Below are 18,746 nucleotides of genomic sequence, written 5' to 3' on the forward strand. Positions count from 1 at the left end.
TTCCTTGTGCGCTATTGTTAAGGCCGATTCACACGACGGACCGTTCGCCCGCGGCCCGCGCACTACGTGTTCATGCGTCAGCACATTTAGAGGCGCGCTGCCGGCCGGGAGAGGCGGAGGGCGTATTCAGAGGAAGGTGATCCTCGTTGCGATTGGCCAACCGAGAACAGACGTCACTGCTCTACTCTACGTCACTCTGTGGGGACTTTTGGGGAACACTGCGCTTCAACCGACAGGGAAAATCTCAACTCTTCGTGAAAATCCTTGCACACTATCCCGAGGTATCCCAAGGTGCATTTCTTGCTCGCTTGTTTATTTTTTTGCCTTGAGCATGGAGACGGACATGTGCGATGGCGTTGCTTCAGCGGTTTGCGACAAGGCGTTCTTCAATACTAGTAATTTAAAAACACCCATCAAGGATATTCATGGGGAAGGACGCAGTTGTTGCTGCGACGCGTCTTTTCTTTTTCTCTTTCCTCTGATCTCTCCTCTATCTGCACGCGGCAGCGGTGGTGGCTCGGCTCCAGCCAGTAGGCAGGCCCATGCAATTTCCTTTTCATCCTTCTCCCAGTCACAACAACATGTAGTAAGGCACGGCCGTTCTTGTGCGACTTACGTCCGAAGCATTTTGTCGCCCTTCGTGACCTGCGACGGCACCACAACTTCGAGGAAGAGGTGGAGAATCTAGAGAAAGTCCAGTATCCTGCCGCCGGCGCACCAGGCTCTTCTCGACCTGCCTTGTAAATAGTATTTGTAAATAGAACCTGTAACTATATCTCGCGAAAAATGGCTTTCCTCGTTCCGCAAGCCTGCAACTAACCTGTCGCGTAACGCATCTTGCACGAATGTGTAAAAGTCGTACTTCCTAGCCAAGTGTTTCAGTTCAACAATAAAATCTTCCACACCTTCATGCTATAGTAGTACGCGAAACTTGCAGCTTTCGGCAAACACCGAGCTTTTCGGACAGTAATGGGTTTGAAGCAGTCGCTTTACCTCAGCATACTTTTGCTAAGCGGGTGTTTTCGGAACACAAAGATTTTAAGGCGAAAGCCTTTAATGCCTCATACTGTCGTTAGCAGACGGGTCGACAGACGCGTCGGCAGCCGTGTCGGCAGATTTGTCCGCCTTTCGGCGTCACTGCTTAAAAAGAAACTGCGCTGAGGGTGGGAATCGAACCAGGTTTATGGTTTGGTTTATGGGGTTTAACCTCCCAAAGCGGGCTATGAGAGACGCCGTAGTGGAGGGCTCCGGAAATTTCGACCACCTGGGGTTCTTTAACGTGCACTGACATCGCACAGCACACGGGCCTCTAGAATTTCTCCTCCAAAGAAATTCTAGCCGCCGCGGCCGGGAAATCTAGTCTTCGACTCTAATAATAAAGGTAAGAAACGAAGTCTATAACTGTTGCATGCACGCACGCAGTGATCAAAGCAATAAAGGGCCAAAGCGGGATGCAGTCGCGCGCTTAGATTACCGATTGAAAAGTTGCAGTTTATTGACTTTTCGAGTGCGCGCATTTTAAGTTTGTAAACACAAAGCGCGTTCTTTTTTTTATTTACGGGCTTACACTCACCTGGGGAAACTTGCACGTGGTTTTGTGCACGAAAACTTAGCGATGACATGCACGTTTTTAAAGGAACCATGAAGAGTTCAATGGGCTTAGTCTAGTGCGACAGATCTGCAGAGGTAGCCTTTGCGGGCATTCGAGTGAAATGTGCAACGTAAGGTACTATAACCTTTGAAAGCCATGACTTGTCATAGTCATTTTGCACTTATTTGTAATGTAAGGTATAGTTTGTACAAAGTTTAGGTAGTCATAGTTTTGACTCCTAGTAATTCTGAAGTGTAGCATGACTCAGCACTTTACTAGTAACATAAGGTGTGCAGAGTTTGTACAAAGTTGCGTAGTCATGCCTTGCACTCATGACTCATCATTCTGCAACATAGCATGACTGTGCACTTTAATGCTTTGGCATTCTCACTGGCAAGCAGTCTTATGTGTGTCTGCAGAATTTTTTTTTTGGTGTCCTAGCTCCTCCATAAGCAAAGTGACAAGCAGTGCACTCTCTTTCATATTTAAAGTGGAAAAAAACTGCAGGAAAAAAACTGGTCCTTGGAGCAGACTCGCTGCTACAGGCCTTGCTTATGCTTTGTTGCAGGCACCTGCAATGTCTCGACAGGACACACAACATTGTCGCGGCATGCACCAGCTTAGCAGCGCTGAAGCCATGGCAATCGCAACACGCAGAAGTGTGTAGGAAGAATGCCCAGCATTGTTCTGCCTTTAGAAGTCAACAGCGCTGACCTGAATTTGTGGTCAAAGGACAGGGCCATGTAAAAGGTTGCTGTGCAGGAATGAGTTTTTGCAGGATGTAGTAAAATTCAAATACTTCTATGTAACAGTCCGTGTAATAACTTAACCTGAACTTAATAATTTTCTCCAAAAATTGTTCCCCATGCGCTATAGCAGGAAAAAACAGTAAGCGAATGACTGATAAATTTTTAACAATAAAAAAGCTGGGAAATGCAGTTCTGCACTGCAGTTAAAAGGCTAAAAATGTGAAGCTAAATCTGTGATTGTCATGCGCACTTGGCAGAGGCAGAGCGCCAGTAGTAGTGCGAGAGTACTGCATATGTGCCCACTCCATAGCACATGCATTTTTCATTAGTGTATGTAAAAAGTACAAACTTTAATTTGGCCTTGCTTTTCAAAAAATGAAAGTAGTGTGATACACAAAAAATTGACAGAGAAGTTTTGCCGAAATTTTATAAACGTGCAAAAGCAGAATTTCATGAACGTTGCCTTGTCTTGTTACTTTACTGTTGGCTTTCTAAGAATGCCTTATGCCGTTATTCATCTGCTATCATTGTGTACACGTTTTTATCAAAATGGAGCCCACCTTTGTTCACGCCTCAATTTTTAAAAATTTCATATTAGTCATGAGTTGTTGTTGTTGTGTTGGATTTATTGGCGCATAAGCTTTAGTCATGAGTGGTCATGGACTTAACATCATATGTTGGCATCGTGTCGTAACTATGTTACAATTCTGCTATGAGGCTGTGGTTGCTATGTCGCCGTTGCTATGCTCTTGGCAACCCACATACATCGCAGGATCTTGCTCGGGGTTTACCGTTCGGAATTGTGCTTTCACACTAATAATTAACTAAGACTATGTGGAGTGCTTAGTTATGTTTACAATCTTTCCATTTCAGGATTTTGCGCCTGGAAAGACAGAGAAGAAAGCAAAACTTGCTGCCATTTTACAGCTTCTACAGGAAAGAAGGAATGTGCACCAAGGGTTTTTAAACGCTACCTGCACTGCCACCGTTCCGGCTCGTACGAAGAGCTTCCTATAGAACAGCGCCAAAGGCAGGAAAAGGGGCAAGGAAGCTGCAAAATCGGCAAACACTGCTTTGCTACTCTAGAGGTCATGGAGAAAGAGGGCAAGGTATATGTAGTGTTTCAAAAGAAACACTACGGACACTGCAATGAGGCCTGCCACCAAAGGCTGTCCCAGGATGATGCCAGAGTGCTTGCAGGTTAGCCACTCCTCTTGTACAAAGCATTTGTGCATGCTGTGTTGACTGTACCGGAATGTGAAAACGTTTAGAAGCTACACTCCACCAACCTTTCATAAATGGGAGACGAAAGTGCAATAGAAATGTATTTTAGGGGGAAGATATTGCTCATTAACTCGAGTGATCATTTCAATGATTTTTATTATTCTGCGATGCATCTATGGCACAAAAGAGGTGGGACAACACGAAAATGCCTATTGTAAAGTGGGAGAAGGCATGTCCCACAAAACGAGGGGGCGGAAGAAGTTATAGTAAGGCACAGCTTAAGAACCCAGCGGCCAATGCCCCTCAAAGGAAGCCTGCCATCCAATGGCGTCGACCGATTCTCATGATGTCATGGTTAATCCTAGGGGGTAGCATTGCAGGAGGGTGGCAGGTGAAAGGGGATTAGTTATGGCTTTAACTGGATTAACTGATGAAAATCAGCTGACGCCATTGACTGGGGGGTCTTCTTTAAGGGCCATCTGCCACTTCGTTCTCGAGTTGTATCTGACTGTAGTGCAATTCACTTGAGCCTACTTGGTCGCATCGAAGGGTGAAAAACAATTGATCCACGGCACATCGCATGCACAGCACAGTCTGTACGAACTTCATGCCGTTTAGTTTAGAAATGCTTTGTGGAAGGGGTCCAGTCTTTCGAACTGAACATAATTAGGAATGTCATCTAGCACTGAACTACTCCAATGTCTGTTCTTTTGTTTTTCTGCTGGTTTCATTGACTATCCTAGGTCTGTCGCTCAATTGGCTGACGTTGAAACTTCATCCGTAAGAAGTCGGCTTGAGCTCCATGAAACGTGTCTTGAATGACTGACAGTTGCACTTGATGCTAGCCTCTTTTTTTTGGCTGCCTGTCAAAAGCGTAGGCATTTTGTTGCTGATCAATGCAACGCCACCAGTCTAATGGTTGTATAAGGGCCATGTTTTTTCTCATAAGATAGATCGTCTGCAGTGAACTTTCATTAATTAGAATTATTTGGCTGTTTTGGCACTTCATCAGTAATGCTCACAGGAACGGCTGTGGTTTGAGTGTTCAGCTACTAAGCTGGAGTACCCGGGTTAGAACCCGGCTGCGGCAGCTGAGTTTCGATGGAGGCAAGAGGTGCCCACGTGCTGCGCAGTGTCAGTGCCCAAAGATCCCCAGGTGGTCGAAATTATTACGGAGCCCTCCACTACAGCACCTCTTTCTCTCTTGCTTCTTTCACTCCTTCTTTCCTTCATGGCATGGTTGAGGCAGTTACTGCACCATTTCCTTTCCTGAAAAACCACTAATATAAAACACAAGCCTGCACAAGAGTTGAAATCACAAAAAAAAAAAACGAACAAGCAGCATTTATATTTCAGTTTATGTATGACTGGCATGCCCTCCAATTGTCTCTGACTTAGCAGCAGTCATTTAGGTGTTGAAACTGAAACAGCATGAGAAAAATATTCACTTAGAAATTACTCACCTGGCGTAAGTGAATTCTACATTGTGACTCGTGTACACTATTGTCTTGTGCAAAAGTCCAAAGAAACAAAGATCGCGTTCAAAAATTTGGTGTCCCTACTCCTTTAACGGTTGCTGTCAGGCGAATTGGTGCATTTTTTGAATATGCAGAATGAAATGGGATAGGATGAGAAGCACACGTCCTTATTCTTTTCTTGTCCACATTTTCAGTGCTGTTATATTCTGCATTTATAACACGCTGTATATAACTTCCCTGTTTTGCATTGCAGTATGCAAGTTTAAACACTCAAGCTCATAAAAATAAAGTCCATCTGCCTTTGAAACAACCATTTTGTCGTGTGCTTTGCAGTGCCACAAAAGTGAAATGAAAGTAAGATGAACTGTGTGTCACCTGTGAAAAGGAACAAAGTGCAAGACGAAGGAATCCGACCAGAAGTATTTGTCACTTTATTACATGGCTGTAGGCAGATGAACCACCAGAGATGTTAACAGTTTTTTTCTGTACCATTTTCAGGCCGGTTAGCAGAAGGAGTGCCAGAAAAAACCATTGTGCACAACATCCGAGCAGGTACAAGTGGATCAAGCCCACGGATGCAACTTGTGACCACTAAGGACCTCCGTAACATTGCAGATAAGTTTAGGATTGGCAAAACAGAGCAGAGAGATGCAGACAATTTTAAGAGTGTTGAATTATGGGTCGAAGAAAGGAGGGAAGAAAATGAGTCGCCACTGTTGTATTACAGGAAGAAGGGTGACCCCAACAGTCATGATGGTGACTTTGAGCGAGCATTAATGACGTTCCCACAACGAGAGCTCCTTTATGAATTGGGGGCAGCGAAACTGTGCATTGACTCCACCCATGGCATAAATAAGTACTAATTCCAACTGACAACCCTGCTTACAATTTCTCAAGATGCCTTTGGTATCCCGTGTGCCTACTTGATTTCAAAAAGGGTGAACACGGGCACTGTGGTGAGGTTTTTCGAGGCCATCAAAGAAAAAACACAATACCATGTCAGGCATTTATGTCTGATGATGCCCCTGTTTATGGCAGTGCATGGGAGCAGGTGATGGGTCCCTTGAGGAGTCGACTGCTTTGCAGCTGGCAGGTGCTACACAACTGGAGCACGCACCTGAATACAGTCACAAACAAGGACTGCAGGAGTACAACAAGGGACATGCTGCACACTCTGATGAAGTGGACAGATGAGACTGACTCTCAACAGTTGCTCCCTGCACTTCTTGGTATCCACTCCAAAGAGCATCAGCTTAATTGCCTTTGGCTTCGTCAGAAATTTTGAGAAAACATACGTAATGAGGGCATGTCAGTGGGCTTACTGCTATAGGCAGTACATTGGATTAACAAAAAATAATCACTTGGAGTCAATGCACAAGGCACTGAAGTACTCTCACTTTGGTGGCTAGGTAAATGGGTGATTGAATACATTAATCAAAGTACTCTTCAATTTCACATCCAAAAAACTTTACAGCAGGTGTCAAAGGAGGAGCAGACCACCGCAAATCTGCCCTATTTAGGAAGCGTAAAGTGGGGATTGAGCTTTCTAAGTCCAGTACTGAGAGAGTGGGAGATGGCCAGTGGCATGTAAAGTCACAAAGTTTGGTGAACTTCAAGCACACAGTGGAAAGAACTAGCAAATCGTGCAGTGGCTGCGAGCCTCATAGTGAGCAGTGCGAGGCTTGCCACAACATGTACACATGTACGTGTTGACCATGCAACGCATGTGCACATGTGCAAGCACATGCATGCTGTTGCTATAATGGAGTTACACTCGTGCCAGATGCACAGCAGCCAGAAAGTAGCATCTGACTGTGCTGGCGTTTGTAGGCCCTGCCAGCTGAAGATGGCAGATTTCAGGTGAGGGATTAGGATTATGTTATGAGCTAGTTGGCAGGCTATTCTGACAAAGTGCTTTAGCATAGCAAGCTCAAGACACAGCAGGGAAGAGGAGTGCCATTTGCTAATTTTCTTGAAGCCCACATGGTCATGAGAAAGGTACGCCATCATATCCCATATCAAGCAGCACCATTGAGGGTGCACTACAGGCCTCTGGTATTTCTTTTCTAGTCATTCCTTTTTCCCGAAACTTTCCTCCTAGGAATGGAGAACTCATCCCGCCACGGCGCCTCAGTGGTTCTGGCATTCTTAGACTGCTTACCCGAAGGCTGTGGGTTTGATCCGGCCATGGCGGCCACATTTCAGTGGAGGCAAAATACAAAGATGGCCATGTGCTGTGCAAAGTCAGCATGCATTAAAGGGCCCCAGGTGGTGTAAATTAATCCAGAGACCTCCATTATGGTGTCCCTCATAGCCCATGTGTCGCTCCCGAATGTTAAACCCGACAATTAAGAAATTGAGATATTTCAGGCCCCTCATTCCCTACTCAGAATCTGCTTGTGTGAGTACGCCCTCTCTGGCACTGCTCAACAGAGAACTTCTGACAATTGGCAAACATTTTTCATCTTTGGGAAATTAGTGCACTCATTTTCTTGTTCATACCTGCCTTGCATTCACTATAATTTTATTTCTTCGTCACCTGCTTGATTTCATTTTGTCTGCATGTGATGCACTCAGAGAGGCATGCGCTCTTCAATAAAATTAGTATGAAGTGTCGCTCCATGCTGCATTCCTCTTTGTTGCGTTGTGCTGTCACAGTGCACCGCCCTTTTAGGACATCTTGAGAAAAACAGCGCTTGCAGACAAAGGACCAGAACAAGAAGGACACACAAAAAAAAACAGCGCAGTTGTGTGTCCTTCTTGTTTCCTTTGTCTGCAAGCGCTGTTTTTCTCAAGATGTACCCCAACCAACTCGCCCAGCAACACACCTTGCCTTTTAGGACAGTTGACAATATGTGGTTCTACAGTTCTGCAATGCATATGAGAAAAAGTATTCTTGACAAAAGGCTAAGCCGTAGCTGTCATCTTGCACACTGAAAGCTGCAGCGCAAACTACTATTCATCATATTTTGCAAAGAGAATACTGCTGCAACAGAAAAACAGTATTACTCATTTTTCAGAGCATTGCTGGTGCAATTTGTGACACGAACTTATATTGCCATGGTAGAAACAGCCGTGAATAGCCTTCCCTCACATGATAAAGCACTTCATAAATGAACTTGCTTGGCTCTTACACAGTGTCTCTCCACCAGCCTTCCAAGCAATGAGCCTTCTGTTGTGTGATGGGAACACTGTGCCAATTTTGTTGCCTAGAAATTCTAAAATGCCCCTATTTGTCGAGAAGGCAGCTTAGATGAAACATATAGTGCCCAGTTAATGTCATTTCCTTTTTACTCATTAATGAAAAATGCTTCAAAACCCAACTGCAATGAAATTATAATTTGGCTAGAATGCCTGTTAATGTGCTGGGTGTGTCATAAAACTAATTGCAACAAAGTTTCATACTTCTCAGAAAACTGACTCTGTTGCTACAAGTGTTTAAAAAGCTGTGTAGTAGACAACGTGGCATGTCCATATAGGCAGATACGGATACCCGAGTGCCATACGGCCTCATGTCTGGCCCATTGGGAATGAACAGATTAAGGACAGTGTAGAGTGAAAGGCTAGGGGCTAAAATGTGGCTTGGCAGTCATGGGTATGGTGCTGTGGCAAAGTTCTTAGGAATTTGTTTCAATCCTGCAAATGCTGATTTCTGTTTCCATTCCAGGTTTCTGTACACCATATTTACTTAAATAATGGATGCATTTGCATAATAAATGCTTTCCCTACATCAATCATCAAAATCTGGGGAAAGTTCACCTGACCACACCACGGTTTACACCATGTAATAAATGCACCAAACTTACCATTCTAATTTTTTCCCACAAGAAACTGCATCCATGATGCAAGTAACTGCGGTATTACAGGTTACAGAATGAAGCACTGTCAGCCGTATTATGTGGCCGCAAGACTGCCTGGCGCCATGTGAAGAGGAATGCTCCCAAGGCTCATCACATCACATTTACTCCAGTATCCAGATATGGCACCCATTTCATCCTGCACGTCACATTCATCTCGGGCTGGTGATAGCCTGCCAGCTAGATTAAGAATGTCGCAAATAAAATGTCTACCTAACTGAAAACTGCGGTTGTATATATCGGAGATTTTTATTGACTTGTGGCAGTCTACCTGGACAGGTTATGGTAATGCAAGGCAGCCCATTATGCACAGCATATGAGTGCATAGGCGCCACAACTTCGCATCTTTTCTAAGGGTTCATGTTTTGCACTATTGGGTGTGACCCGACCCATCTCTCCACAATCCTCGCGTAATTAATAATAAAGTGCTCCTAATCCTTTTTTGACAGCCAAAATGTATTTTCCTAGGCATATTGGCAATCTGCAATTTGTATTTCTCCACAGATTTGGTACTTCTGAGAAGTTGGACGGTCATTTTTATAAATGATATATTTTTAATAAGCTAGCAGATACTATTCTTGATTTAAACATTTGCAGGCATATATACGCTGCCATTGTTTGCCTTGATAAATACCGTGTCCATTGTGTAATCATAGTACAAACACGTTAATTGATTCTAAAGGATGTTAATGCTGCTTAATTACGCCGTACAAGCCCAGCTGTGGCTTTGGAAAGCTGCCCTTCCTTGGACTCTGACATTAAATACAACTTGTACGTGGGAAAGACTAATCTTACTGTGAGTGTAACAACAAAATTAAACAAATTCCATTAGACGCTGGTATGATCCCGGCTGCAGCAGTTGTATTCCGATGGTGACACACTACAGGCCCAGATGCTGTGCGATGTCGGAGCACGTTAAGGGCCACTGTTGGTTGAAATTACTGGATCCCTCCACTGTGGCGCCCCTCATAGCCTGAGTCGCTTTGGGACGTTAAACCCCATAAGCCAAAGTTAGCATTATGTTCCTGCCCGACCGAGCAGCCACTGACAGGGTAAGACTGTACGAATGGGTACCATCAATCACTACGTGACACCCCCGCTCCACTCACCCGATGAAATCCCATCCATCAGTGACACATCCACTCTCTCCACCCTTCGACTCAGATTTTCAACCGCTTGCCAACCGCCTCCTCCCGCCCTCTCTTCTTCCCTCTTCCCTGCAATTTCGTGAAGGTGGATTTCACTCCCTCCACTCTGTCACCTGAGGCTTCAGACCGACGGATTATTCCAACATAGGGGGTTCTGATGCTGATGCACTAAAATGATATTTTTGAAAGGCAGCTACAGTTTGTTACATGTTAAGGAGAAGGGTACTCGCTGCACCATGCAAAATGCGAGATCATTCCCTGGTGTGCACACACTGCATCACAAGGAAGTACATTTGGCACCTAAATTTAAATGTGCAGTATAGCGAGCAGTTAGCACCAGGTGCTGTACACAGACACGAGCACAAAATGAACACGCTTATTACCAGGCCCTCTCTGTGCACTCTCCCTATACATAGTGCGAAGACTGCTTTTGAAGCTAAGGTTGGCCACATTACAAAGAAATAAAGCAGCATGAACATGAGAACCGGACACGCAGCACTGACAGAAATCTCGATAATCGGTGCTGTGTGTCTGGTTCCCGTGTCGTCCCTTTCTGTTCGGCGACCAACCTTAACTAGAACAAACAACTTGCCCGAACCCTTGCTTTTGAAGCATTGCACATTGCATGCAGTAAGTAGCACACAGTACAATGCACAGACTGAGCCATGTGTGTTATTGTATCAGCAGTAAACCACGTGCAAAAAAAAAAACGACAGCCAATAACTACAGTCGGTAAAGCGAAATTTGAGCGCAGCTCTTCACATGTTTTAGTTTTGCAGTATGCTGAAGTAAAGAATTCCAGAGAGCCACCTGCCCCGGCGAGAGGCAGTGATAGGTGACATTTCGCCCTGAGCACTTGGCTATCACATACTTTGTACACAAGTTCTGTCCCGCCTCATACGAACACCAAAACACTTTCTTGAATATCTTTTTCAATGAAGGCAAATACACTGGCTTACACAAACATCGAAATTACTTGCTATTACATCTTAATAAAGTGTTCAGTGTCACACTATTACGATGCTATATATCAATTTATGCATGCCAGCACATCATCTCTGGCTGACAAAGATCTGACAAATCTTGCTTTTTGACAGTATGTGGGCACAGAGTCATTGATTGCACAGACCAAATATGACTATACCAGCAGAACGAGAACTCGGAGGATTACCTTAGAACTCATGTGCCTTTGAAAACATGCAGTGAGCATGGAAACAATTTTATTTTTAAGGTGCGCCGCCCAGCGTATGCACATGCGTTCAGTGCACTCTCTGCGCCATGAAGGACGACTCGGTCCCAAGAGCAGAAGTACACACTGCCAGTGCATTCCAGAACACTCAATTCAAATAGGTACAACATGAGACGTAAGCAACGTATCTAGCGTTCGCACCGTGCAGCTTTATTGCAGCTTTATTGCTTCGCTCTGTCCCGAGCATTTTTCAGTCCACTGAGGTGGTTGCGAGCCACAGGTGGGTTAGTCTTGCGATTATTCTGCCGGCAATTGATTCTCTCTGTGATCTAGCAGATCTACGCCACCTCGCACCCACAACAGTCGTCAACTGGTACTGTCGCCATTTGGTGTCCAGATCAGTGTCTTGAAGGATCGAAGGCGGGCTGGAAACGACATGCTGCAATGTTCTCCAACCCTTGCATAATGAGAAAGTCAATGCGACGACATATCACAGCCCACGCACTGCATCGTGATGATTATAACAAGAGTTATATGCACAGATATTTTCCAGAATGAGCTGGAAACACCCAGATCAGGGACGCCAGTACTGGACGGCGCGGGCTTGCGTCCTGCTCACTCACCTTTAGGGACGCATGGGCGGTAAACACGCATTCCATAGGCGGTCTACTGGTCACAAACAAAAAAGGGGCAAATTTAAAGAACTACACACGCCACAAAGACGAGACACCGACGAATACTTCACTCGCAACAGCCGCCGACCGCGATTCAAACGTACGTAAACAACCGCCATGTTGTTTTTTTTCTTCTTTGCTGACTGTAGGGGGCGCTGTAAGAGCGCTAGCATCATCATCATCGCGCGCTCCCTCAAAGAAAATTAAATACAAATAGCCGACACCAGCAATAAACTAGAAAAAAAAAGCATTAAACGTTAAAGATTGCAACATAAATAAGAAAGTCATTTATGCAGTTGACGAAAATCAACACACTCATTCAAAGGAAACGCCAATAAAACTGATTCATACAAATAAAACAAAAATATAAATATGCATGTTTTCTTTTCCTTGGTTTTGACTAAAGCTAGGACGTGCGACTATTTTTTGGCAGTTTTCTAAATCGGGTCGCCCAGTGCGACCATAAGAAAATTAAGGCAAGAAAACTGAAAACGTAACGGGCACTTAAGGGTCAACATTGCATCGTCAACAATATGCACGCTTTCTCTCTTGCTGCTCATCCCAAGCTTGAATGCATGTCAATTTACTGTTTCAAAGCAGAACGGTCTTCTATCATTGTAGCGGATTGAACCGAACCAAATGTACTGTCATGAACAAAGCGGTCACATAACTTTCACTTATGCACTCACATTATTTATTATTTGAGTTTAGTTTTAATGACATGAAAGAACCACAAGTACCATTATAAATGGTATTTTTCATCAGAGCACTTCGGATGGACTAGAAGCCTTACTCCCAACAGTGTACAATAAAGCCATTCACACAAATCATGTTGGCAGCAATGTTGAAACTGTGTGCGTCCACCTTACTTGAAACTGCAACGGATGCAAGACAGACAAAATTTTACCATTCAAAATCATAATGTGCCGAGATATTGCTGCAATCTTGAACGTAACCACGCTTGCCATTACAATCAAAATGACTCAACAGCACATGCAAACATGACAATCTTTTTTTCACAGACATTTTGACACTACATTTAGTTCACTATTTATGCAACTTCCGTTTATTTGCACGATGGACATGAATATTCACATGCACGCCAGTCTTAGCATGAGTGCCATGCATACGTAATTGTCGATATGCACCCCGTCACACATTGTGCATTTACACATAAAAATACTCATGAAAACTCAACAAGTGCTCAGCAATTACTGCAGCTTAAATGGTCAAGCACACAGAACACATCAAAGTTATGGTATGGTATAGAATATGGGGTTTAACGTCCGAAGGCAACATGGGTTATGAGGAACGCCATAGTGCAGCGCTACGGATTAATTTTGACCACATGGGGCTCTTTATCGAGCACTGATGTCACTCAGTACACAGGCGCCTAGCATTTCGCCTCCACTGATAGGCAGCTGGCACAACTGGGATCGAACCCGTCCTTTGGAACAGCAGCGGGCACCCTAACCACTCAGCCATTGCAGCGGGGCAACGGCTGACCACATTATAAGCAACCAAAAGTCCAGGTCTCTGCTTTATGTCTTACATGTTGCCTAGGTATCGTCTACTTTTACTAAATCTGCAATCTAAAAATTAACAATAGACAACTTCCCCACTCCATCTAAATTACTATAATTGTCCCATGCCCTTCTTGGTTTGCTACACACTTAAGCTTATAATTTTCGGCTAGTTTTATCAAGGTGTCATACAAGTGTAACAGCTGCCACAGTATGAATTGTGGATTCTAAGAGAAAAAAGAACTCACAAATTTTGCACTACTTTGAACAAAAATATTCAGCCAATATATGCACAACAGGCATACACCAATAACATTTCTACCGCAAAACCGTGAACCCACCGTACCGAGGGCCAGTAATAGAAAATCACTGGCCGCCGCGGTGCCTCAGAGGTTATGGTGCTTGGCTGTTGACCCGAAAGACCTGGGTTCGATCCAGGCTGTGGCGGTCGCATTTCGATGGAGGCAAAATTCTATAGACCCCTACAAAAATTTTATTAGTCACCCCTTGCCATGCTAATATGCAGGTACCAATTATTTCTGTAACGTACCTCTTATCATTTCTGTAATACCCGTTACTAGGTCTTCAAGAAAATAATAAACTGAAATGTAGCAAAGAGCTGATGGTTGTCTTTTCATAGAACATTCTTCACAGCAGCTCTGCTTCTGAAAGGAGCACCTCATTCTTTGTGGACTCAACTAGTTTTCTTCTATTTTAATCACCATGAGGTCAGTTACTCCAGTAACACTCTGACTCCTGATATGCTACACTCTAGTGAGCCAGTTTCACAACTCTCATAAAAGAATGATGAACTCAAAGGTCTGCCACAAGCATGTCATGGGCCACATCTTTAATGGAGTAGAGAAACCAAATTTTCGGATGCGCATTTCTCTTTACACTGATGCACTAGGCAATGCTGTACACAAGCCACCATGTGGATTTTAACTTTGTCAGCTAAATAATTTACAATTGAATTTTTTTTCTCGTGTCATCTGGTTTCGGTTTTTAACAGCCGAATGACTGCTCTGAAGTCAGATACATGTTCAGGTCACATGAGGCATGCAAAAAGAGATATAATCGCTGCCTGTTCACTTTATGTGACTCCAACTCTTAGAAAGGTTTGTGTACGAGTTGATGCAAATAACAATGAACAAAGCTGCAACAATACTGCTGTCTTTGTATGCCTCACATGACCTGAACACATCCCTGACATCACAGTCGTCGTTCGGTTGTTTAAGCTAAAGCAGTGCGAGAGAAAAAATGCAATTATAAATATATTGCCTCTTGTCGCAATCCATGCAGCTGTCTAGTCTTTCTAAAGTACTGCGCATCATTCTAACCGAAAGAAACAACTAAAATTTTGTTGTCTCTACTCCTTTAATACCTACTGGGCCTTGACAATATAAAAAGCACCTAAACATATCAGCGAACTGAGCTGCCAACCTTCAAAAATGTATCCACAAGCTCTTTTCACATTGTGCTTTTAAATATGTTGCCTCATACTCGTGATATACATATGTTCTGACTGTGCACATTACAAAAACAGTAATTCAGGAACCAGCAGACCCAAGTAGACAAGCCATGTTTACATTTCATGCATTTTTAAGCTCTTCACTGTATGCAGAGAAGCATGTCACATGCATGGCGTGTTGATGTTTGGTTTATGCTGCTTCTTCACTTTATATTGAAAGGTCATGGCTACTCTTTTTTTTTTGTGTGTGTCCATTGCCCCACAGAGCTGCCATCTATGGAGCAAGCCTATTTGCATTTAAAGGTCGCCTGCCTATAGTCACTGCTGAGTCCACACAAAACAAACTTTCCCCTCAAAACTGGCAACGTGCAGTAAAAGCAGGCGTGCAATTAATGTGACACCTCATACACTTCGTAATGATGCAGTGGCCTACAAGGCCAAGCCAGCATGCTATTCATGTATGCGCACAAATTATATTCACTTATACAATGCTAATGTTAAAAAGAAACCATTCTAGCTACAAATGCTAGCACAAAGTTAACGCAGCGCATTACGGCATGCATGGCATCCAACGTCCCTCTAATAAGGCTAAAACAGTGCACCTGCACAAGGATGAAGGAAGATGAGACAAAACGCAGCATCTTCCTTATGCAGGTGTGCTGTTTTTGCCTTATTATGTCATACCAACTTGCCCATCAGTCTGTGTTTTCACTAACTGGTGCAGCAGAAAAAACAGCTAGCTGTGAAATTTGGAATGCATTCATGGCGTCTAGAAATTGAAGCTCAGAAAATGTAACACACAGAAAGTGCAAGAAACTGATCATCCCGAGTGTTTACGTTTCTCTCTGTGTTGTGTTTTACTTACACCGCAATAACCCAACATCGTTCCCAAACAAACTCAAGGGCCACACTGGCTACGCGGATGCTGAAAGCCTAAGTCAAGCCTCCCACTTCATCACACACCATTACAGAAATGACAGAGCAAGCAAAACAAGCTTCGGCCTTGTCTGGCTTTATTCCAATGCTGAACGTTACAAGAAATACACCAAGAACCACACGTTCTACTTAATGAATATAAACACTTCACCAAATAGATAAAAGAAAAGCAGCTTTCTAGATATTCAAAGGTTCGGTGGTGTGACCATACTACGACATTCGCTAAACGCCTATCAGCGAAGAAAGAGGCGTACGGATCATAGTTCATGTGGCACGATGCGTCGCGTTAAGTCTCTCCGTGGGCAACGTTACGGCGTCGTACAAAGCAGCTGTGGCCTACCGTGTGCTTTGCGCAACATGGGTGTCAACGCGAAGTAATCCATTACAGCTTGGCTAGAGTTTATATGTACCGCAACTGCCAAATGGCTCGCAGTATCCACCATTTTTATGCATACGAGCTCATCCTATCAGTACGTACAGGTCAGAATCAGTTACGCGCAACACAAGGAAACATAATTTTCGACACTCATCCAATGCTTCAAACCATAGGCCTCTTGCGCTGGAGTTTGAGGTAACGTGGCGGCGCCTGGTGGCAGCAAGGAAAAGCTGGCTGGGTAGTACCAGGTTGGGTAGTAGTGAGCGCTGGCTGTGGCGGCGTACCTTTCTAGCGTGCGTTTTGCTTCGATTCGCACGTTTTTCTGCTCTGTTGTGAGTGCGACAAGGCTCGTCACTTGTGACCAACCACGCCGCTGCCCGGCCGTGGCTTAGTTTCTAGAAAACCGACGCTCCGTGTGCCTTAGGGCGAAATGCAGGCAGCAGAAGGAATCGGCGACGCCGATCCGCCCGAGAGACCTCGCTCAGTCTCGAAAAAGCATCACCGTCGTTACTGCTGCACGAGCAAGAAGGTCTGAATCCCAATATCGAATTCCACCGTTTTCCTTCAAGGTCTCACGAAGCGGAGCGCCGGGCGCGCTGGATAGCTGCAGTTCGACGCACTGAGTAAGCGAACCTTCGCGTTGTGCTTGCTGCTCCGCCTCCCTTGATGTTTGTTTGGTTATCCGTGTTGCTGAAATTCATTCTTTTTGCACATGCAGTCCGGACGGCAAACCGTGGGATGCAGTGCCGAACACCAGCATATGCAAGCCACTTTGTGGGTAACGAGCAAAACAATACCAGTCATCCCTCACATGTACCTACAATCTTCCCCGCGGTCTACAGCCGGTCTCATCCTCCTTGTGTTCGTCTTCTTTTGGCGCTTACCTCTCTCAAAAAATTTATATTTAGCGAGCAGCCGCATATGCAGGCGTAGAATGAGAATTTATGCATTCTACAACACAACTTGTCTAGTACATCCCTACATAGGCAGTTGGACCAAGCAAGCAGCAAAGCAGCAAAAAGTGTACCATGACAATCACCAAACAGTAGGGACGCGCAACCGAGCAAGCAGCAAAAGGTGAGAAACGAACAGCATAATTCAGAGATCATATCAAGGGAATGCACAACACGGCAAAGAGCACAAAAAAATGCATGGTATAATTATATCATGTCAACATCTCACTTCAGATAATCACTATTAAGGCAAATCGGCATATCAGCAGGCATGCTGGTGGTTCACGACTAGAGACCCGGCCGCGTGTTCGCCAAATGCAGCCGGTACAGCCAGCGATGACAGCGCCGCCCACCGGCAGGTAGCAGCCACATTAAAGCTGGTTATAAATATTCATTCAGAACGACAGCTTGACATCGCTGCTATGGCGCAGTAGATTAGAGGCTCGTTTTGCGTATGGAAGGTCGGCCGTTCGACTCCGCTCTCTGTACTGTAGTTTTATTGTTTTTTTTTTAATTTCATTTTTTTCAATTATTTCCCTTTTAGGTCGCAAATCGTGATGCTTAGTGGCATATAACGCCGTTTAAGAGGATTTATTATCCCTTTTAGGTAAGGCGCAGTGACAATCTTCAGTCACCGTGATCAATTCACCGTGGTTTCATGCCTTGTGGCTGTACAGGCTGCAGTTGGCGAATACGCGACCCGGCCACTGAGACAATTGACGATTCGACCGGTGCAACGTGGTGAGGTGGCCAGGTGCGTGCAAATGACCACAAATGGGGGGGGGGGGGGGGGGGTTGATTAGGTGCGAATTCGCTGTGCACTACGAGCAGCCCAACGTCGAGAGTGAAATGTGCACATTGTCTACCTCAAACCAGCACGTATGTGGCAGCGCGGAATCGCTGATAACAGCGAACGTGTTCGAGCGAGGTCGTTTTAAGGATGAAAAGCTACATCAAGAATCTTGAATAAACAGCGCGAACGAAGACGAGCACAAAAGACAAGAAAACGGACGACACAGCGCTTGTCTTTTCTGCTCGTCTTCGTTCGCGCTGTTTATTCAAGATACTTAACCAACTAGCCCGCCAAAACGTGTTAATACAGCAAGAAAACGACATCAAGCGCGCAGCGCACAAGCTCGCGCTGCAGCGTTATTCGGCTGTGAGCTCATATATGCATTGCATCATGTTAGCATTTGCTGAAGGAACAGAAGGCGGCTACTACAAAGCAGGCATGACTACTTGTTTAGCGAGATGCAGTCAGCAAAGACTGCAGGAGGCCCACAGTTTCGTGGCATGCTGAAAGACCGGTGCTGGCGCGGCGTGTACTGTCGTGCGATCGAGCAGTCCCGTATACATGTCTGTTTAGCGCTGCTGCGAATTCATATATTGCAAGTATTTCATCGCGTTGGTGCGCTTGAATCTCGAAGCGTGCAGACCTTACATGAAGTTCAACTTCGTACGCGACTCTCTTCACTTGCGAATGACACCGCGCTGAAACTTCGCCGCTTATTTCTTGAACAGAGTACACGTACTTGGCGTTGCATAATTTCTTCCCTTTACACAGCGTGCCAGCCCTG

General features: G+C 44.8%; 2 protein-coding genes across 3 annotated transcripts in view; one reads left to right on the top strand and one right to left on the bottom strand.

Moving 5' to 3' along the window:
* The window catches only part of LOC149346661 (cytosolic endo-beta-N-acetylglucosaminidase-like), a 49,211-nt gene extending 37,045 nt beyond the window's left edge, over positions 1 to 12,166 (bottom strand). For both annotated transcript variants that reach the window (XM_089586574.1, XM_089586573.1), the window contains exon 1: positions 11,860 to 12,166. The gene's annotated coding sequence lies outside the window, so the exon portion shown is untranslated. The remainder of the gene's footprint in view (positions 1 to 11,859) is intronic.
* On the top strand, positions 1,366 to 6,184 carry LOC149346662 (uncharacterized). The gene is made up of 4 exons (XM_089586576.1): positions 1,366 to 1,381; positions 2,160 to 2,250; positions 3,214 to 3,540; positions 5,541 to 6,184. The coding sequence occupies exons 2-4, from the start codon at positions 2,169 to 2,171 to the stop codon at positions 5,903 to 5,905; spliced, it is 774 nt and encodes a 257-aa protein (XP_089442702.1). The 5' UTR covers positions 1,366 to 1,381; positions 2,160 to 2,168; the 3' UTR covers positions 5,906 to 6,184.
* Positions 12,167 to 18,746: the final 6,580 nt, after the last annotated feature.

This window comes from Amblyomma mixtum, chromosome 4 (assembly GCF_055824585.1).
Source record: "Amblyomma mixtum isolate Tamu chromosome 4, ASM5582458v1, whole genome shotgun sequence".
Taxonomy (NCBI): Eukaryota; Metazoa; Arthropoda; class Arachnida; order Ixodida; family Ixodidae; genus Amblyomma; species Amblyomma mixtum.

Coding starts and splice junctions, on each gene's coding strand:
- LOC149346662 (XM_089586576.1), top strand. CDS start 2,169: ATGTCTCGACAGGACACACAACATTGTCGCGGCATGCACCAGCTTAGC. Junction 2,251..3,213: donor GGCAATCGCAACACGCAGAA/GTGTGTAGGAAG, acceptor TTTCCATTTCAG/GATTTTGCGCCTGGAAAGAC. Junction 3,541..5,540: donor TGATGCCAGAGTGCTTGCAG/GTTAGCCACTCC, acceptor TACCATTTTCAG/GCCGGTTAGCAGAAGGAGTG.